At 46.7% G+C, this 21269-nt stretch overlaps 2 protein-coding genes across 4 annotated transcripts; one reads left to right on the top strand and one right to left on the bottom strand.

The window, feature by feature from the left end:
- Positions 1 to 12405: 12405 nt before the first annotated feature.
- On the bottom strand, positions 12406 to 17057 carry EIF1AD (eukaryotic translation initiation factor 1A domain containing). 2 transcript variants are annotated; one of them, XM_081797747.1, is made up of 7 exons: positions 16632 to 17057; positions 16081 to 16185; positions 15616 to 15797; positions 15361 to 15469; positions 15151 to 15259; positions 14929 to 14979; positions 12406 to 14423 (listed from the first exon to the last, which is right to left on the bottom strand). In XM_081797747.1, the coding sequence occupies exons 3-7, from the start codon at positions 15700 to 15702 to the stop codon at positions 14279 to 14281; spliced, it is 501 nt and encodes a 166-aa protein (XP_081653873.1). In that variant the 5' UTR covers positions 15703 to 15797; positions 16081 to 16185; positions 16632 to 17057; the 3' UTR covers positions 12406 to 14278. The 2 variants fall into 2 exon arrangements, with proteins under 2 accessions (XP_081653873.1, XP_006740233.1); XM_006740170.3 differs by lacking the exon at positions 16081 to 16185 and having other exon boundaries at positions 15616 to 15795; positions 16636 to 17057.
- Positions 17058 to 17165: 108 nt separating this feature from the next.
- BANF1 (barrier to autointegration nuclear assembly factor 1) lies at positions 17166 to 18941 on the top strand. 2 transcript variants are annotated; one of them, XM_006740171.3, is made up of 3 exons: positions 17166 to 17318; positions 18031 to 18168; positions 18419 to 18941. In XM_006740171.3, the coding sequence occupies exons 2-3, from the start codon at positions 18046 to 18048 to the stop codon at positions 18563 to 18565; spliced, it is 270 nt and encodes an 89-aa protein (XP_006740234.1). In that variant the 5' UTR covers positions 17166 to 17318; positions 18031 to 18045; the 3' UTR covers positions 18566 to 18941. The 2 variants fall into 2 exon arrangements, with proteins under 2 accessions (XP_006740234.1, XP_081653874.1); XM_081797748.1 differs by lacking the exon at positions 17166 to 17318 and adding an exon at positions 17577 to 17859.
- Positions 18942 to 21269: the final 2328 nt, after the last annotated feature.

Here is a 21269-nt window from a genome sequence, read left to right as displayed (position 1 = left end):
AGGGGGACCTTCTTTTTTTTTTATTTAAAAATTTATTTAATTATAAATTGAAAATTTTTAAATTAATTTCATAGGTAGAATTTAGTGATTCACCAATTGCATATAACACCCAGTGCTCATTACATCATGTGCCCTCCTTAATGCCCATCACCCAATTATCCCATCCCCCCATCCACCTCTCCTCCCGCAACCCTCAGTTTGTTTCCTAGAGTTCAGCATCTCTTACAGTTTGCCTCCCTCTCAATTTTCATCTTAATTTTCCTTCCCTTCCCCTATCTTCATCTATTTTGTTTCTTAAATTCCACATATAAGTGAAATCATATGGTATTTGTCTTTCTCTGACTGACTTATTTTGCTCAGCATAATACCCTCTAGTTCCATCCACGTCGTTGCAAATGGCAAGATTTCATTCTTTTTGATGGCTGAGTAATATCCCATTATATCTATATCTATATATACCACATCTTTACCCATTCATCTGTTGATGGATATCTTGGCTCTTTCCATAGTTTGGCTATTGTGGACATTGTTGCTATAAACATTTGGAACGTGCCCCTTCGAACCACTATGTTTGTATCCTTTGGATAAATACCGACTAGTGCAATTGCTGGGTCATAGGTAGTCTATTTTTAACTTTTTTTTTTTTAAGATTTTATTTATTCATTTGAGACACAGAGATACAGAGAGAGAGAGAGAGCATGAGCAGGGGGAGAGGGAGAAGCAGGCTCCCCGCTAAGCCAGGAGCCCGATGCAGGGCTCGATCCCAGGACCCTGGGATCGTGACCTGAGCCGAAGGCAGATGCTCAACCATCTGAGCCACCCAGGTGCCCCTATTTTTAACTTTTTGAGAAACCTCCATACTGTTCTCCAGAGTGGCTGCACCAGCTTGCATTCCCACCGTGTAAGAGGATTTCCCTTTCTCTGCATCGTCGCCAACATCTGTTGTTTCCTGACTTGTTAATTTTAGCCATTCTGACTGGTGTGAGGTGGTAACTCATTGTGGTTTTGATTTGTATTTCCCTGATGCCCAGTGATGTTGAGCATTTTTTCATGTGTCTGGTGGCTATTTGTATGTCTTCTTTGGAGAAATGTCTGTTCTTGTCTTCTGCCTATTTCTTGACTGGATTTTGTGTTTTTGGATGTTGAGTTTGATAAGTTCTTTATAGATTTTGGATACTAGTCCTTTATCTGATAAGACAATTGCAAATTTCTTCAGGGAAGGGGACTTCTTTACTCAGTCGGCTGATCTAAATGCTAATCTCTTCCAGAAACAGCCTCACAGACACTCTCAGAAATAAAACCTCTCTGTGCATCCCTTAGCCCAGTCAAGCTGACATGTACAATTAACATCAAAATGTGCCACCTAAAATGGTCTATAAAACTCCTTTTCTGCTTAAAGAAAAGCAGAGCAGTTTCTATTCTCTACAACTAATACTTTCTATTTATCCTGCTTCCTATTGCTTTTCTCCTTCCTGGCTTTCCTTTCTCATGATTGAGTTTTTAATGCCTTTTCTTTCTCCTGGCTTGGAAGTTATACACTCATTTTCTATTCTTTTTTTTTTTTTTTTTAAGATTTTATTTATTTATTTGAGAGAGAGCACATGAGAGGGGGGAGGGTCAGAGGGAGAGGCAGACTCCCTGCCGAGCAGGGAGCCCGATTTGGGACTCGATCCTGGGACTCCAGGATCATGACCTGAGCCGAAGGCAGTCGCCTAACCAACTGAGCCACCCCGGCGCCCCTCATTTTCTATTCTTTTGGAGATTACCCTAACACTTCACAAGTGTATTAACAAAGTCGAAGCTTACTTGATGGATCTATCTCCCTTCAAACCATACAAAGCCTTTAGAACCTCTTATTACTACCCCTCTCTGTTCTTAGGGGTTGTGTTCTCCAGTACTTTGACTTTTTAAGAGCCCCCACTCTCCTCCCCACCAAATTCCACATCACCACCATTCCTTCTTGCCCCGCAGGTCTCTTCCCTGGAGTCACTTTCATTCTTTCTGAAGTTCATCTTCCGGAAATTCCTTCTGTCTGTTGGTGATAAACTCCTATATTCTTTTGGTCTGCACGTCCTCGCCTTGGCATTGGATAGGATAGCCATCGTCGCTCACAGGGCTGGGGTGAGTCCAAGTCGTTCCTCCGCGGCCATTTCTCTGAAGCCGGAACACCTTGGGAAGACAGAGTCGGCCTTGCTCAGGGCTGCACTCAGGCTAGGCTGGGTCCCAGCCCTTCCCGCAACACCCATCTCCCCTTCCCAGACCTGATGTACCAGATCCTGCCATCTCAAGAGATTCCCGTCGGGGGAGCCTGGGTGGCTCTGTCGGTTAAGCGCCTGCCTTTGGCTCAGGGTCCTGGGATCGAGCCCTGCGTGGGGCTCTGGGTTCAGCATGTAGTTTGTTTGAGATTCTCTCTCCCTCTCCCTCTGCCCCTCCCACTCACGCTTTCTTTCAAATAAATAAAATATGTCTTAAAGAAAAAAGAGAAAGAGATTCTCATCAAAATCCCTTAGCCTGGCATTCCAAGCCCTGTACCTTCTAGCCTTAACGTGCCCCTGCCCAGCATGGACGCACCACATTATCTGCGCTTCCTCAGACCCCTGGCCTTTCCCTCCTCTGTGCTTCTGCTCTGGGAGACACTAAGTAAAATTGCTTCTGTGCCAATATGTGCTCTGCCTTGGGGACTGGGGAGGAGACAGCTGGGGGTGGGGTGGGGGGTTCCCCAAAAGTGTCTGGTCAGAGAGAACCAGGAAACAGAGAACCTCCCTGCACAGGCCCCCTCTCACAAAGCTACATATGGCCACAGATGGTTTGATAAGGCAGACCTTGATTACCAAATGCTTAATTATGGGAGAGGAAGGCACTTGGAGGCTTTGGAGACAAGCCAAGGGAGGGGAGGCAAGGGAAGTAAGAGTCTGAAAGCTCCAGCAACATCTAGAAGGGAAACACTTGAAAGAACAGGCTGAGGAGGCCTCTGGGGAGAATACCCCTTTAGAGTTCTGAGGTCTCCCCCAACTCCACCTGCTTCACATGGTCCCATGGCCTCCTGAATCCCATGCCATTTTCTGAAAACAGGGTTTCTGAGAAGGACAGATACTGCTCTAAGTCTCCCCACACCCTGATTGGACACTTGAAAACTGAAAGATGAGGGCAGCTCCCCACCTCTCTCCAAGCACATCCCGCATTTTGTATGTGCTGGAGGGGAGGGGACTGATAATGTGTTGGTAGGTGACTCCCCATGGGGTGTGGGACTTGGACTGCTGTTGCCCTTGGCGGATCATACAGTTGGAATGGATGGTTTGGGTGCAGCTGGGTAGGTGCTGACTTGCCGGTTGGACGTGCTAATTGTGACCTCTGCTGGTAGCTTCTAGAAACGTTGGTAGAATATGGAGCCAGCAACCTCCTGTGGGCCCTGGGCCCAGGTCACAGAGTTGCAACCACAGCACATCCCCCCCAGGAGTTTTGAAAAGGGAGTGCTGTGCTCATACAAGAATTAATGAGAACAGAGTGATGGCTGGGACTATCTCCATGTTGAACAACCGGGACTGGTGAGGAACAAAGGCTTCTGGTGCTTGGCCCCTCACTGTTAGCGAGCAAGGCTTACATACCAGACAAACTGGCAGCAGCAGACTCGATCACAGCAATAACTGGAAAAATTGCTGCCACTCCTGGCCCTCAGGGGACAGCCTGGGACATCGCTAGCGCTTTGCCCCTCTGCGGCACCTACGCCTTCCGGAGGCACGGTGGAGTCTCTTGCGGTGTGTCCTCCACGCATCGAGCTGAAGCACCCTATGAGCTACGGCTGCCGTCCTGACTTGCCATTATGTCGATGATACGGACCCTGGTTCCTACTGAGCAAATGTCCACCTCGCTTTGCATGCTCCTCAGATATGGGGAAGGGGAGATGGTTGGGCTTTGAGTGAAGGCAAAATCCAGGGTCCTGCAAGCCAGGTCACTTCCCTGGGGGACATCTGGGCAACTATTAAGGATAAATTGCTGGCCTGATACCTCCAACTACAAAGAAGCCCTATACCAATTTAGCTACTTTGTATGTTGAAGGCAGCAGACTCGACATTTAAGAATTTTACTAAAGCCTTTTAGTAAAGGGGCCGACAGACAAGAGACCACGCCTGAAGGGCCTGCGCAATAAGGAGCTTTGGAAGATCGGGAAGCTGGGAACCAAGCGCGGCCACTGAGCCCTGTCTCCTTCAGACCCCATGGAATTAGTCTCAGCTTTGGAAATTATATTCCACCAGGACTCAGGGCTTTGCATTCACAGTCTTCTTCCTGTTGCCGAGACATGTACTCTATAGAACCCCACACATATCCCCTTGGCTCATAACAGATCCATGCACGCTGGCCAGATTTCAATGGCCACCGCCTGCAACTCTGCCTGAGGACTTTCCCTGGCACTGAAGCTGGTCTACCCACACACGGGCAGGCTGGAAGCTAACGCCCCCAGGAGCAGCCCCCCTCCAACAATGACAGGTGCGTGTTGATGGGAAAATACCCTCGCTGCCTTGCCCCTCGGGGCTGTTGCTGAAGTGTTAGCCACTGGCTTCCCAGAGTCCTCTATGAAGGAAATTTCTGGTATGGTCAGCTGCACTTTCAGCCTGCTAGAGAAGTCAGCCTGAATTGAAGTAACGGACACAACAGATGGGATACCCAACAGAAGGGATATGTCTTAGGCATGAAACAGGGAAATCACGGGGTGCCTGGGTGCCTCAGCCGGTTAAGCGTCTGCTTTCAGCTCAGGTTATGACCCCAGGGTCCTGGGATCGAGCCTCGCAGGAGAGTCTGCTTCTCCCTCTTCCTCACCCTGCTCATGGTCTCCCTTGCTTGCTCTCTCAAATAAACAAACAAATAAAATCTTAAAAAAAAAAAAAGAAACAGGGAAATCAGAAGACTAGACTGAAAAAATCTTCTAAGAGGAAGGACTAAAGAAAACTACAAGAAAAGCAAAGAGATATGGAGGGCAGAAGTAAAGGTGCTAAAGTCTGAATAACAGGGATTCTAGAGAGGAATATAAACATGGAGGGAGAAAATATTTGAAGAAATAATGGAGATAGGGGTGCCTGGGTGGCTCAGTCGTTAAGCGTCTGCCTTTGGCTCAGGTCATGAACCCAGGGTTCTGGGATCGAGCCCCGCATCGGGCTCCCTGCTCGGCGGGAAGCCTGCTTCTCCCTCTCCCACTCCCCCTGCTTGTGTTCCCTCTCTAGCTGGCTCTCTCTCTGTCAAATAAATAAATAAAATCTTAAAAAAAAAAAAAGAAAGAATGGAGATAAATTTCCTGGAGTAACACAAAATAAAGCACCTTGGGTAAAAAAATGCCCAAAGAATGCCAAAAGGAGAAAAAGGAGGATGTGAGGGGGATCTGGCTGCTACATCTGTCACCCCATTGATCGCCAGGGTTGAGTTGGCTGATCTGGATGGCTAGGCGTGTGTCCCCTTCATCCCTGACAGCTCCGTGTGTGTCCCTCCTGAAGCTATGTGCTTGATTGAAGAGGATGACCTTCCCTTTAGAGGAAGATCGTTCTTCAGTCAAGGGTACATGAGTAGCTGCGCTTCCCTGCTAGAACCTCCAAACAAGCTCTCAAGGTCCGTTTGTAGAACGTAGGGTTGTCAAGCTTCCAAGACCCCAGATACATCCAAATGAGGCACTGCATGTGGCAGTCTGCCTTTATTTAAAAAAAAAAGAAGAAGAAAGAAGGAAAAGAAAAAGGAAAAACTCACATCTACATACACCATCTAGAACTTTAAAAATATCAGAGATAACAGAGAGAGGAAAGAGCATATGATATACAAAGCAATGAGAATCAGACCGACATCAGATTTTTCAATAGCAATATTGAAAGCAAGAAGACAATGAAATAATGTTTTCAAGGTATTGAAGGAAAAGAATTTAGAATCTAGAAATTTATATCCATCCAAACTGTCAAATATGACAGATGGGGCCCATATACCAATCATTAGAATAAGTTAAATGAACTGAATATATCAATTAGAAGAAAAAGAGTGATTCAGTTTTTAAGGATCCAAGATACATGTCCTAGAAACAGGTAAAGCCTGGGGCTGTATACAGATTGAAAGTAAAAGGATGGAAGATAACTTCTCAGGCAAAAATAAAAATACTAAGCAGAAGAAATCTAGGTTTACCGTCAGATAAACTAAGATAGAAAGCGTCTGTAGGGATGGAAAGCGTCACTCCATAAGGAAGAGTTTGATTCGCAAAAACAGCAATTTTAAATATGTTGTCCTTAATAACATAAACTCAAAATATATTAAGCAGAAACCGAGAGACTACAAGAAGAAATCATTAAATACACCTCAGGTCCACTGCTGGTGAATGTCAATTGATGTAGCCACTTTGGAAAACATTTGGTGGCATCACCTAAAATTCTGAGAAATTCCATGCCTAAGAACTGTCCCAAGAGGAACTTTCACACCCGAACAGGCACATCCACAAGAATGTTTACAAGGGGGAAAAAAAATAGAACCCAAGGGCCATCAGCAGAAGAGCGAATGGATAAATTGTGATATAGTCCCCCAAGGAAATATTATTGACAGTCAAAACAAATGAACTACAGCAATGTTCAGCAATTAGGAGAATCAAAGTAATGTAATATTAAATGAAATGTCAGCCCCCAAATAGGACATTCAGCATGTTATCCTTTTCATGTGATTAAAAAAAAAAAACTTTTAAAAAACACATGTAGATACAAGAACACCACATGGAAAGGAGACCAGGGCATCTGGAGTTCAAGTTGGTTGCCCAGGGTGGGGGAACGAAAGTGGGATGGGCAGCGTTTAGGATGGGAGGGTGGAGGCAAATGGTTGCTTGGGTTATTGTATAGTCCTAGCCTTTGTTTTGTAGTGGTAGGTTTGAAGGTGCTTACATTATTAAAAATAACCAACTAAATATTTAAATATAACAATTTATTGGGGCGCCTGGGTGGCTCAGTTGGTTAAGCGACTGCCTTCGGCTCGGGTCATGATCCTGGAGTCCCTGGATTGAGTCCCGCGTCGGGCTCCCTGCTCGGCGGGGAGTCTGCTTCTCCCTCTGACCCTAACCCCTCTAATGTGCTCTCTCGCATTCTCTCTCTCTCAAATAAATAAATAAAATCTTAAAATAAATAAATAAATATAACAATTTATGAACCAAAAATGGAATCGTAATGGAAATTAGAAAACACTCAAAGCTAAACTATAATTAAAACACTAGATACTTCATACCTATCAGGATAACTACTATTAAAAAAAAGAACCTAATGTGTTGGTGAAAATATGGAGGAATTGGAACCCTTGTGTGCTGTTAGCGGGAATGTAAAATGGTGCTGACACTAGAGAAAACAGTATGGCGGTGGTTCCTTAAAAAATTAAAAATAGATTTACCATACCATCCAGCAATTCTACTTTTGGATGTATCTCCAAAAGAATTGAAAGCAGGGTCTCAAAGAGATATTTATATATCCATGTTCACAGCAGCATTATTCACAATAGCTAAAGAGTAGAGGGAATCCAAGAGTCCAACGATGGATGAATGGATAAGCAAAATGTTGTCTATACATAAAATGGGATATGGTTCAGCCTTAAAAAGGAAGGAAACTCTAGCGTGTGCTACAACATGGATGAACCTTAAAGACATTATGCTAAGTGAAATAAGCCAGTCACAAAAGGAGATTGTTTGCACAAAAATGTGAATGTATTTAACACTAAATACACTAAAAAATGGTTACGGTGGGAAATCTTGTTTTTTTTTAAAGCTTGCTTCATTTCTTTCTTTTTTTTTTTTTAAAGATTTTATTTATTTATTTGACAGAGAGAGACACAGCGAGAGAGGGAACACAAGCAGGGGGAGTGGGAGAGGGAGAAGCAGGCTTCCTGCTGAGCAGGGAGCCTGATGCGAGACTCAATTAAAAAACAAACAAACAAACAACTAAATACATATAAAGCTGCATCAAAGGACATTTGGCCTTAAAGGGTAAGACTGTCCCACAAAGGAAAAATAGTACCTTCATAGAAAAATGATCTAGGGGATGCCTGAGTGGCTCAGTCGGTTAAGCGTCTGCCTTCAGCTCAGGTCATGATCCCAGGGTCCTGGGATCGAGTCCCGCATCGGGCTCCTTGCTCAACAGGACCCTGCTTCTCCCTCTGCCCGCCCCTCCCCCTGCTTGTGCTTGCTCTGTCTCTCTCTCTGACAAATAAATAAATAAATAAATAAATAAATAAAATCTTAGGGGAAAAAAAAGGAAAAAGAAAAGTGATCTAGAACCATCTCTTTAACCAGGTGATCAAAATTAGCATCACCAATAATTGGACATTCTGCATCATGTGCTTTATGATATGCAGATAAGTACACATCTGTTCTAGGATATTTTTGCTAAAATTGTTTAACCCTAATACCCTAATCTAAGTATGCAAAAACAATCACACAAATCCAAATGGAGGACATTTTTATAAGATAACTGGCCTGAGCTTGTCAAAAAAGCCCATTTAATGGGGAAAAAAAAACCACCCACAAAACCATTAAGGCTTCTGTTCTAAATTAAAAGAGATTAAAGAGACATAACTCCATGTACAAACCATGCGTGTTGTGTGTAAAGAGAAACAGAAGGTGGCAAATGTGACAAAGTGGTGGCTCCGCCAAAGGGCACACAATTCTTTCACCTTTTCTTCAGGCTGGGGCGGGCAGGAAGTAAAGCTGAAGCACCCAACCTCAAGGGTTAGAATAAGAGCCACAGAATAAACCTAAGTGAGCGTGAGGAAAGGGAAAAGAGCAGAAATCCATGACATAGAAACAAGCTAACAGTGAGGAAGAATGACAACAAAGAGCTGGCGCTCTGAAGACTAATAAAGAAATATCTACCAAGACTGACAGGACTCAAAGAAGGAGAAAGCGTAATAATATTAGATATAAAAAGGGACATAAGGGGGATAGTCAAGATTATAAACAAGGCAATTCTGCAAATAACTCTGTGTGATAAACTTGAAACCACAGATAAAATGAGGAAATAGGAAAATACTTTTCCTTGGAAGTATCACTGACTCAAGAACAGAAACCTGAACAATCTATTATCGACAAAAATCTAGAGTTAAAAATCTTCCCACCCGGGGTACCTGGGTGGCTCAGTCGGTTGAGCGTCTGACTCTTGATTTCAGCTCAGGTCATGATCTCAGGGTCAGGAGATTGAGCCCCGAGTCAGCTCTGAGCTGAGGGTGGAGCCTGCTTAGGATTCTCTCTCTCCCTCTGTCCCTTCCCTGTACATGCTCTCTCGCTCTTAAAAAAAAAAGTATAAAAAATCTTCCCACCCACCCTAAAAATGCCAGGCAAGTTGGTTTTACAGCAAGTTTTACCAAAAATTTTAGAAATGCAAAATTCCAATCTGGTACAAACACTTGTGATGAAAATAGAGAACACCCTCTAACTCATTTTAAAAGGTTGGCATAACCTTGATATAAAAAGACAAGGGCAGCATGGGAAAGAAAAAACTTAAACCACCTCACTTATGAGCCTGAATGCCAAAATGCTCCCAAATATCAGACAATCAAATCCAGCAATATGTTGAAAAATAGATCATGACTGTTTTATTCCAGGAATGCAAGGGTTTTACGGTGAGAAACGGTCAAGGTCTCTTACCACGTTTACAGGTTCAAGGAGAAAAAACACGGAGCTAGCTCAGACTGCTGCTACGTGTGCCCTTGGCACATGCATACGGGCGGCTGGATGGTGAGGGAGGAGGTGGGTGGGGAAGCTCGGTGGAAACAACCTGCTGTAGGGTTGGTGTTACACATGCAGAGGCCGAAGGGCCACAAGTCCAAAAGCTAACTGCAGGAGGTGTTGGTACTCTTAGGTGACCGGTCATCCAGACTGGCCACGACATGGAGGAAAAGAGGCTTTTAGAACACTCAGCTCCCTTGGGGAGACTATTCACTCATGGTTGGAATCTGCCACTAAGTTGGGAGGAGAGAAGTGGAATTCAGCTTCAGAGAATGGCCAACAGGAGGACTCTGCAGAACACAAGGACTCTCCTTCCACCAGGATTCTAAGCTACAACCCACAGGAGCTAAATGGCTTATAAGAGATGGAGAAGTGGAGATGAAAAGGTTTTGGGGGGGGGGAATAGGGGCTATTAGGTGAATCACACAATCACTGAGGGCTAGAGAAAAAAACTAAGGCCAGGCTTACAGATATAATGCCAAAAAAAAAAAAAAAATCACACAGATCCACATGACTAAGTGGGTAACAGCCAAAGGAGTACTTAGAGGAAAATTTGTAGCCATAAATACGTTCGAAAACAAGACTGAAATGAAGCATGCAGCTCAGTAAGGTAGAAATGAGCAAATAAACCCAAAGAAACAGAAGGAAACGGCCAATAATGCAGGCAGACATCTTGCAAAGTTAGTCAAAGAAAATAAAATCCACAGAATACTGGACAAATGTTTTTTGGTTTTATCTGCTCTCACCTTGTCTGCTTATTCTGGTAAAAGAACCACTCTCTTCCCTGGGAAGCATGTGTTGTACGTACGGATCAGGCTTGGCTCATCTTGCCTCTTACCCCATCCTCCTTATTCAGCCCTGGCCACAGCACTTGCTCAGGAGAGGGCTGGTGACCCACGACGACCAAATGGTCTTCCGTGAAATACACAGATGCTTACGAACAAACTCTTTGTCCATTAGGACTGAGTGTAAAGTGGAGCTTCCTGAAGAAAACGATGGTAGGGAGACAGAGATTGGTCCACCTAGCAAAGTGGAGATAATCCAAAAAACAAATGAGAGGGAGTCCTGACGAAATCATGCTGGCTCTGGATCAGCTCTGCCTAGAGGTGTTCTCTTAGATTTTGGTCAATGAGCCCTAGTTTGCTTCTGTTATTTGGGAGTTAAATTTTGACACTTACAGGTAAGAAAGTCCCAAGTAATATAAATACTATGCATTACCCTTTTGCCTGAAAAAGCTTAAACACACATGAACTACGATTAAAAAAATATAAAGTGCCAAATGGACTTAAGGATAGGGAACCTGAATAGACAAAAGGCCACAGAATTAAAAGGCAGGCAAATATCTACCCCTTAAAAAGGAACCAAACACAGATGTTTTTATAAATAAAGTCTACCAAACTTTGAAGCAACAAGTAACTCCTGTTCTACAAATTATTCAAGAACAAAGAAAAGGATTAAATGTCTCCAAGTCCGTTCTACAAGGCTAGCATAAGGCTGTTACCAAATCAGGAAAGGGAGATCATTAAAATAAGAAATGAAATTGTCCCAGAAGTAAATATAAAAATCCTAAAGAAATAAACAACTCTAAAACTAAGTGGGGCTTATGTGAGATTGCAAGGATAGCTCAATACAAGGAAGCCTGTCTGTGGAAAGCAGCACAATAATAAAAGGAAGTCTTTTGGTTCTCTCAACAGGCGGCAAAATCCATCACTTTTGGTTATCTCAATAGGCAGCGAGATCCATCACTATAAATAAAGGGGAAAAGCCTTCAGTAAGCGAGGAACAGAAGGAAACATTTTTAGCCCAATGAAGGTTATCTACCAGACACCTAAAGCAAGAATTGTGTTACATGACTCATGAGAACAGTTCCCACAGGGAGGAAAATGAGGGTGCCACCCAACAATATACTGGAGGCCCTGGCCTCCATGACCCCTAAAAAGAAACAAGTATAAAGGATAAAGCTACCACCAGTAGGACATGACTGGACTGCCCAGAGAGCCAAGAGAATCAACTGAAAAACTATTAGCACAAAAGAATTCCATTAGAGGGCGCCTGGGTGGCTCAGTCAGTTAAGTGTCTGCCTTTGGCTCAGATCATGATCCCAGGGTCCTGAGATTGGGCCCCACATCAGGCTCCCTGCCCAGCGAGGAGTCTGCTTCTCCCTTTCCCTCTGCCCCTCCTCCTGCTTGTGCTCTCTCGCTCTGTCAAATAAATAAACAGAATCTTTAAAAAAATTTTTTGATTAGATCAACTAGGGGAACAAAGACAGCTTTCCTAAATGCCAGTTGATAGTCAGAGATGTAATTTCAAAATATCCTATTCATAACAACAAATGACTAAAATTCCTAGTACTAAATTGAACCAGAAATGTGAAAGACCCATATGAAGACAACCTTACAAAAGCACATACACACACCATTTCTGGATAGGAAAATTCAAAACTGTTAAGATAGCATTTTTCTCCACATCAAACTATGAGATTGAAAACCCTGCCAATAAAAATCTCAACAGGATTTTTAAATGGAAATCGACAAGTTCCTTCTAGAGTTCTTATGTAAGAAAAAATATGAAATTTTCAAGGAACAGTGGGGCAGGGTGAGAGAGCTATGAGATTACCAGTCATGCCATAAAATATGGTATGTACACATACATCAACGGAGCAGATGAGAAACTGCAAAAAGAGACCCATATGTATGCAGGAATTTAGTTTATTTTAAAGTTTAAATCTGTAAAGCATGACCCATTCAATAGATGATATAGAGACAAATGACTACCCCTTTAGAAAAAAAAAGTTGCCTCCCATAAAAAATAAATTTCAGACAAGTTATACACACACATACATATCCTTAACTCATCTGAAGTTTATTTTTTGTAATATATACACATACGCACAAATATATAGACATGTATATTTTTAAAGCTATACTAAGCTAATATAAAGGAAAGTGAACAAGGAGCAAAAAATGAAGTGGTAGCTGGAGAGGATGTGCGATGAGCGACAGGTCTTTCAGACTGTGTTTTAGATGGGGGATTCCATAGCACCTTTGACACTAACATACCTACAGAGGATGGCAAAAAACAAAACTCACATAAACTCCTTACTCAAGAGGACAGACAAGCTCCAAAGCACAAGAGAAAAGGTTTAAGTCCCACTGGATTACATGGGGAAGTTAAAGACAAGACAATCTATAAGCACATTTGTAGGGCTGGTAACGAGGAGGTGAGAGTTCCCTCCAATGGCTATCATTTCTTAATGAAGTATGTGGTGAACACCTAACAGGGGAAGGGGGAAATTGATAGACAACATACAAGTTTTGAAATAGGACATCCCAGCGATCTGCTAGGCAGTGCTGTGTGTCCACCTGAGGTTTGTAAATATGAATTTAAGGTGAGTTAGGTTGGCTGTTTTCTCTAGTAGTTACTTGAGCACAGGCACAGAAGTGAATGCCTGGGTTGCCCAGGGTTAGGTCTTACTAGATAAATACAGGTGAGGGAAACAAGGTTGAGTGGAGGGTGTGGACGGAATCGATGTTGCACAAGGAGGGAAGTGAAGCTAGGACAATAATGGGAAGAATGTGTGGGGGGAGGGGCTGTGGATGAAGATACAGAGGAGGTAGTTGAGCAAATAAGCAACAAAGCCAGGAGGTGGTGATTGTACAGATATTTGAATTCAAGGGGGGCTGCAATTCCTATCAATGGCAGGGGTGCAGGGAGTGACCGAGGTAGGCAGCAGGCCTGGAATGGAAGACAAGGAACTAGGGGGTCACAGTGTTGAACAGAACCACCCATGGGATGGAGAAAATGGCAGCAGAAGCAGGGGTGGAAGACTCTAAGCCAGGAGATAAGCTGTTCAATGTCTGAACAGTGGTTAGAAGATCAATGCCAACAATGAAGGCGTATATAACCAGAAATAAAAGCTTCAAAAGATGACGTGGTTTGCAGGAGAGCTGAGGAGTAATGGTCTGATTAGCCACAAAGAGGCCACCAAGCAGAAGATGTACACAGCAGTATGGAGGTGGGCACTCCTGCAGTCACGGTGACTAGAAAGCCAGAAAAAGCAGCTTACGAGGCACGATGAAATTCGTCCTGAGTGTCTCTTAGAGGCAGGGGGCACTAGGTCCTAGAGCTGTGTTCCTGAATGCCTGAGTCAGTATTAATTGCAAGCTGGCAATACAGAGGGATTGCTCCCAGTTATTATTAAATACATGCAAGAAGGCACAGCACATGGCCTGGTGCTTACTGAGTGCCCAATGAGAGAGAGAATCTAGGAAAGGTTCCAGCCATTCCCATTTCCTGCTCGTTTAGGACTTGCACCTGAGGGCCCCACCAAGAAGCAGTTTTTAACTTCACCACAAGACCCTCCTCCCTCCAGAGAGCCACTCAGACACCAGCACAAGTCATCACCCACCAGGGGTTTAATTCTCCTTGAGAAGAAGGTCAGTTCAGAGAGGGGCCCTGGCTTGTCCCCCATCCTGGGGGGAAGATCTGCAGAGCACCCTGAGAATGTCCAAGCTCAGAGGAGCCAAGAACTAGTCTCTGAGCAAGAGAAGTGGGTCCAGGGACTCAGGCTGCCTCCTCCTCTTCGCTCTCCTCCTCGCTCTCGTGATACTGTCTGCGGTTGGTGTTAACAAAGAGGTCAGAATCATCTTCAGAGCTGGACTCTTCTCCTGATGACTGTGGCTCCGCTGGGAGTTCTGGCTGAGTCTGTCTGCGTGGGGGAAAAGGGACAGGGTTAATCCAATGCCCTCTGGAAAACTAGATCTGCAATCAAGGAGCCCCACAAAGGAGGACCACATGGCCAAGAAAAACTATCTAAAGACTACCTCACACCCCACCTCAAAAGTTTGTTAAAACCACTGGTTTTAATAATAAGGATTCTACAACCACCAACTAACACTAAGTGGACTCACACCACATACCAAGTATTATACTAAACAATTTTACAAACATTAACTCCTTTAATCCTCACAAAGCTCCCACTTTATAGATGAGGAAATCCAGGCTTAAGAGATCAAGTAACCTGCTTAAAATCATGCATTTACAAGTGACAATGCCATGATCTTAACCCAGGACATCTGACCTTCAAGCCGTACTCATAACCACGTATTTAGGAGCGCCCACCAGGGACACTACATAGGAAGAAAGAATGTTTCTATTTCCCCCTCAAGGCACCAAGGCCTGAACCCGTATTTTTTTGTCGTAAGGCTTCTCACCTATTCCTGTTGTTGTTGTGTTTCTCGGCCACTTCTGAGAAGGCCTCAGGCCTGTGCCAAGAGAAGAGCCAGGGTCAGAAAGGACGGAAAACTCGATCAGCAAAAAAGCTGTTTTGAGCTATCCCTGCCTGGGATGCCATGATCTTCCCTCCTCCAGTTTCACAGCTAGGAAGTCAGTCTCCCCAGAAATGAGGCAGCCAATGACCAAGGGGACTACCCTACCAGAGCCCTTCCTTCTGCAGAGAGCGCACATGGTCTTTGCAGAGCACAAAGGAGATCTCGGCCTTCACTTTTTCTCCCTCTTCAATGGGGTCAACAATGAGGAAGTCCCCTGCAGGTAAGAGAGAACAAAAAACACAGTAGATCCTGCTTGTAGTGGGGAAAGCCAAGCTCACAGGAAATAGCTATCTCCTAGAGGGCTGCCTCTCTCACCTCTCTTGATCCAGATGTTCTTACGGTATTTGGAGGGCATGCTCACCAAGAAGCGCTGCCCTTGGGCTGTCTCCACTTCATGCAGATTGTTCCCTGGGGTCCTGAGTACCTGGTCCAAGAGAGACCAAGAACTAGTCAGCCTCATCAGTCAGCTCAAATATCCAGTAAGCTGTGCTGCACCCTCCCCCCATCCTAGGGGCCCAAGGGGAGTAGAAGAATGGGGAGGCAGAGCAGCTTGTGCCCAATGCCACTCACCCTCACGATTTGCTGCTGGTCAGAGGGCACCATGTGCTCCCCCAGCACCTCCTTCACCACATGCTTCCTCTTGGTGGCCTGAGACATGCTGGGTCCTGTCCCAGGGGGGTGAGGGATGCAGAGACTGTCAGCTCCTCCCCCTGAGTTTCTTGGATGGCCAGTTCAGAACCTGGGACTGTTCTGAAGATGGAGAGAGACCTTTTACTGAGGAGTGACTGTTTCCTGGTTAAGAACGTGAACTCCAAAACCTAATTACTAGGATTCAAATCCTACCTTGGCTATTTACTAGCTGTTCTTCTCTAGCTTCAGAGACAAATAGCAGCTAACTCCTATCACTGTTAGTAGAATAAAATAATGCAAACTAAGCACCGTGTACAGTGTATATACATAAAGTACAGTGTATGGCACATAAAAACAACTCATGTTAGGGGCGCCTGGGTGGCTCAGTCGGTTAAGCCTCCAACTTTGGCTCAGGTCATGATTCCAGAGTGCGCTCCCTGCTCAGTGGGGAGTCTGCTTCTCCTTCTCCCTCTGCCTCTCCACTTGCTTGTGCTCTCTAATAAATAAAATCTTAAAAAAAAAAAACCCTCATGTTATTCGTACTGGCATAATCACAGAAACTAAATACATGTTCTACAGAAGTCATGCTGGCAATCTCTGGGGAAGGAATGCCTGATAAACTGTATCTTCCTCAACACGTTTGGACATTCTACGTGTAGCACAGCCACACTCCACAGATGCTCAGTTGTTTGTTTTTAAACACACTACAGTCAGAAGCCAGTTAGGAGACGCAGAGCGATGGTCCAAGCCAGGAACGAGTTAATAAAACATCGGGTAAGCCGGCTTGGTCGGCTGTATCGGCTAGATTTCTGACGTGGGTACTGAGAAGACAAGGACTGGTACCACCGAGGCTGATGGTTTCCAAAAGCAAACTCCGAAGTGTCACCTCTAGCTGCCGTCCCCTGCCCTCCTGCCTCCCTATGCTAGAGCAAAGAAAGACGCTCAGAGACCCACACTTACTCTCTGGCCCTCGTCTCCCACGGGCGCTGCCCGAACGACCTCGTTCTCCAGGTTGGACGCTGAGAGCGGCTCGCCCACGACTCACTCCGCAGCTGAGTCAACGAGGGCACAGAAAAGGGGCCTGCCGGCGGTCAGGACGCTGGCGTGGACATAGACTCAAGTCCCCTGCGCCTCCGACTCCTACCCGACTCCTCCAGGCCCGTGGCAACGAGGACGACGCGAGCCCTACCGAGTCGGGCCCTTCCGAGCACCGTACTTCCGGCGCTAACTCGGAAGCCTATCGGCCACCTTCCCCTGCCTTGTCCGTCCCTCTAACTCTTCCCCTCGCCGGGTCGGCCAAGGCTAAGTTTTTGAGTTCCCGATGCCGCGTAGCGGGGAATGGAGTTTTCTCGAAGGCCTCAGCTCCCTGAGACCGGACATGCTGCCCGAGAAGCGAGACCATAGAAGGCAGCCGGGCTTCCCGCGAGGCAACCCGAAAGCGGTGCCTACTAAGGACTCTGTTGAGGTCGAGAGGGCCTCATCTCTATGGCTCTATGCGGCTAGAAGTGCCCAATTCGGAATTTTTTAAAAGGAGGCTCTTGAGGCGACCCGGAAGCGGAAGTGGAAGAAAGTTCTAGTGGGTTGAGGTATCGGTGGGAGCAGCCGGGTGGCGGGAGGAGCCGTTACAGGAGCCGGAGCTGCCGGTGAGCGCTCGCCGCGGAGCAGGGCCGGAGCTGGAGGCGGGCGGGGGTGCGGGGGGGAGGGCAAGAAAGGGGCCTTGGCGCCGTAGCGGGCCAGAGGATGCGCCCTCAGAGAGGGCCCGAGCCGCTGTGCGGGGAGAGGGCGGGGCGCGGCGCGGCGGCGCGTGGAGGGGGCGGGGCGGGGCCTGTGGGCGGGGCGGGGCCTGTGGGCGGGGCGGGGCGGGACTCCCAAGCAGGGACTCCGAGGGGCTGAAGGAGCAGGTGTGCGCGCTCCGGCCCGCGCGCTCTCGCTCTGTGAGCGGTGCGTGCGGGCGAGCGGGCCCGAGAGACCTTTCCTTTGCCTTTCAGGCGGTGGAGCCGCTCCAGGCGGGTTCAGTGCCTTCTTAGTCCCCCAAGGTCACAGAGGGAGTGACAGCTTCAGGGAGGGCCCCGGCTACCGACTGTGGGAAATCTTCCCACTACCCGGCCTGCGCCACCTGTGCGGGCAGGCTGGTTTTTCCTCTGGGGCAGCACGAAAACCCAGTTCCCGCAGAGAACCATTCTTGTGCGTAGCAGGGAAAAGGCTCTTCTTGGACCTCAGTTCTCACATCCGTAAACTGAGGAGAGTTGAGTTAGCAGCCCTCATGGCTGGTTTCGCTTTCTCTTAACAACATTGCACTGGGCCCTTGGGAGTTCCCGGTTTTCAGCCCTAACTACCTTTTCTTGGGATTCCCAGATTAAGCTGATCAAGATGACAACCTCCCAAAAGCACCGAGACTTCGTGGCAGAGCCCATGGGGGAAAAGCCAGTGGGGAGCCTGGCCGGGATTGGTGAAGTCTTGGGCAAGAAGCTGGAGGAAAGGGGCTTTGACAAGGTGTGGGGTGGCTGCATGCACCTGGGAAGGGCTGGGGGTGGCGGACTACCATATTTCCTGGCACTTTGGGGTTGAGGAAAGTGAGAGTAGCTGTTGGGGGTGGCCAGTGGCGTGTGATCTGAAGAGACAGCCCCAGCCTGCCCAACTTCCAAGGCTCATGTGCTTTGAATGCCATAAAAGTGGCCTCCCTGTTCTTTCTTGGTCCCACAGAGCAATAAGCAGCATGCCCTTTACTTTGCCTGTTTTGCAGGCCTATGTGGTCCTTGGCCAGTTTTTGGTGCTAAAGAAAGACGAAGATCTCTTCCGGGAATGGCTGAAGGACACATGTGGTGCCAATGCCAAGCAGTCCCGGGACTGCTTCGGGTGCCTTCGAGAGTGGTGCGACGCCTTCTTGTGAGGCTCTCTCGGGGAGCCCCCAGTCCCTAGCCCCAGCATTGAGTCTCCAGAGTTTGCAGCCGCATGGGGACTCCTCCCTTGTCCTCTACAAAGGAAGAGATTGCTGTTGTTGTACTCACTTCTGATGTACTTCAAGGTCTTTTGGGAATTCTCTCCCCTCACCATTTCAACTTTTTTGAAATTCTCGCTCTTGCATGCATCTCCCTTCTTCCCCTCCCAGTTTCGTGTCAACAATTATCAGCTTTTCCGAGTGGATTCCTGGCCCGCCCTTCACCCCCTCCCCCCACTGGTCTGTTTTGTGCTATTTGGCTCCTTTTTTGGCAGAATAGTCACTGTCCTTGTAAAGTTTTTTAAATCAATAAAGTCAGTGGCTTTCATGACTGGGCTTCATGTGTTGAAAAGCAGGTGGGCTGGGACTTCCCCAGGGACTGACCAGGTCTGCCACACTCCATATCAGTGCAGATCGAAACTGGCAGCTTCCTTCCCACTCTGGAGGGCAGCCACCCTAGCCACATGGGCCTTAGGCGGGTGCCTTGGAGTGTCCCTTAGTAATCTGGCAGAGAGTGTGGGTTGATCCCTTCCTGGGATCTGGGTGGGCTGTGATGTTCCAGATGTCAGCCGAGTCAACAGCTGGGCTAGGCAGCACCTGGTGGAAAAGTCAGTGGGAGTCGGATACCAGGAAGAGGGTGGATCAAATGTGGGTTGGAGTTCACCTGCCGAATGTCATGTGCTCACCTGGCCTCTGGGAGGAGTGGGCAGGGCTCTGGTTGTCTGCCTGGCGCTCTCTTAGGGAGGCAGAAAGAACATGGACATCACAGCTAGGGGGGCTCGAGTGAGCTACACTTTTGTTGGGTACGGTTTTGTGCTGGTCTTTGTTGAACACTCAGTATGAACCAGGCTCATGGCTAAGATCTTTGTAAACGTTTTTTTCTCCCACAGTAATAAGTAATTGTTTTCTCTTTTATAGGTGAGGAAACCAGAGGCTCAGAAAGACTGAGTAATTTGACTGGATTTACTGCTAGGAAGGAGCCAGGTTGGTTCTCCAAATGTAACTCAAAACCCATGTACCTGAGGGCCCTTTGTTCCCTGGTCATGTCACTTGGCCTCTCCGAGCCTCTGTTTCCCCACTTGGAAAATGAGGTGGTAAGATCAGATGAAATGCTAGCTGTGTAGCACCCAGTCCTGCTTGGATTTCATTCCTTCCGCGGAGCATCGTTGAGGAACTACTTGCTTACAGAATTTTTCTCAGAGGGTTTACAGTCCGGTGAGGAGAGAATGACAGATATTAAATGCAAAAATTGGGTTCTTGTTATCTCAGAGTGGGGAAAATTTGATAAATAAACTCCATTAATAGAAATTTTGTTTGTCTGGGGCGCCTGGGTGGCTCAGTTGGTTGGGCGACTGCCTTCGGCTCAGGTCATGATCCTGGCGTCCCGGGATCGAGTCCCGCATCGGGCTCCCTGCTCGGCGGGGAGTCTGCTTCTCCCTCTGACCCTCCCCCCTCTCATGTGCTCTCTCTCTCTCTCTCTCTCATTCTCTCTGTCTCAAATAAATAAATAAAATCTTTAAAAAAAAAAAAAAGAAATTTTGTTTGTCTAAAGAAACCAGGAAGAGGGTGGCGACGCTAACCTAGGGTGGGAAAGGATATTGGCAGTACACATAAGCAACACGGGACTGCATCCAGGGAAGGTACCTATGATGAAGACGAAGCAGACAACACAGTAGAGAGAGTAAAAGACCCGTAAGGTGGTCACGAGAGGAATGCCCAGATGGTGAATAAGCTCTGGAAATGGTGGTCGGTCACAGCGGTAATCGGAAACGCAAATGAGATGGCATTGTACACACGGGCAAAAATTCTAAAGTCAAACAATACTAAGTGCTGATAAGGGAATGGAGCAACAGGTTCTGACATCTAGCTGGTGGGAGTGTAAATTGGCCTGAACCCTTGGGGAAATAGTTGGGCGTTTTCTAGTAAAGTTGAAGATAAGACCCGTCCCATGACCTGGTGGTTCCACTCCTGGGGCTGTTTTCTAAGGACGCCCGTACACCTGGACCTGAATGCGTGTTCACCGCGGCTTTATTTATAACAGCCCCCAAGGCTGTCCATACCAGTGAAAACGAACAAATGACAGGTGAATTTCAGTGCTGAGCAAACAAAACAAAACGTCAAATAGTGTGATTCCATTCACGTTAAGCTGACAAGTGGATTCTTGCTCAGTAATCTCCACTGGTGGTAAAACTAGAAAAAGCAAGGAAATGCTTATTGCAAAAACCAATAGTAGAAAGAGGTGTGATGACTTTTGTGGGAAGGAGGCACGTGTGAGGAGTAGGGGGCTTGGGGGCGGGGGTGGCAGTTTCCATGTCTTGACCCTTGTGGGGGAAATACGGGCATTGACAAAGTATCTGCTAACTAAGCAGATAGGTTCTGTGTGCTTTTCTGAATATTAGCTACATCTCCGAATAGTAGAAGGATAAAAAGGAAACCAAAAGTAAAGCCCCAGGAATAGAGCGATTATGTGATTAGTTGGAGATCATGATGGTTATAGTACGAATGAGGGTTCAGTGCAGGGCCGGGTCTGGAAAGTGAGCAGCCGCCCCGGGAGGGTACCAGGTGGCCAGAGCAGGGCCCAGCTTGTGTTACAGACCACTTCCTGGGAGGGCGCCGGCCCGACTCCCAGACTGAGCTGGTAATTCAGACAGTCCCT

This window comes from Leptonychotes weddellii, chromosome 11 (genome assembly GCF_054177405.1).
Source record: "Leptonychotes weddellii isolate Sample4059 chromosome 11, ASM5417740v2, whole genome shotgun sequence".
NCBI lineage: Eukaryota > Metazoa > Chordata > Mammalia > Carnivora > Phocidae > Leptonychotes > Leptonychotes weddellii.
This window is presented reverse-complemented; position numbering and strand designations above follow the sequence as displayed.

Coding starts and splice junctions, on each gene's coding strand:
- EIF1AD (XM_081797747.1), bottom strand. CDS start 15,702: ATGTCTCAGGCCACCAAGAGGAAGCATGTGGTGAAGGAGGTGCTGGGG. Junction 15,470..15,615: donor ACCAGCAGCAAATCGTGAGG/GTGAGTGGCATT, acceptor CTCTTGGACCAG/GTACTCAGGACCCCAGGGAA. Junction 14,980..15,150: donor CTGCAGAAGGAAGGGCTCTG/GTAGGGTAGTCC, acceptor CTCTTGGCACAG/GCCTGAGGCCTTCTCAGAAG.
- BANF1 (XM_006740171.3), top strand. CDS start 18,046: ATGACAACCTCCCAAAAGCACCGAGACTTCGTGGCAGAGCCCATGGGG. Junction 18,169..18,418: donor AGGAAAGGGGCTTTGACAAG/GTGTGGGGTGGC, acceptor CCTGTTTTGCAG/GCCTATGTGGTCCTTGGCCA.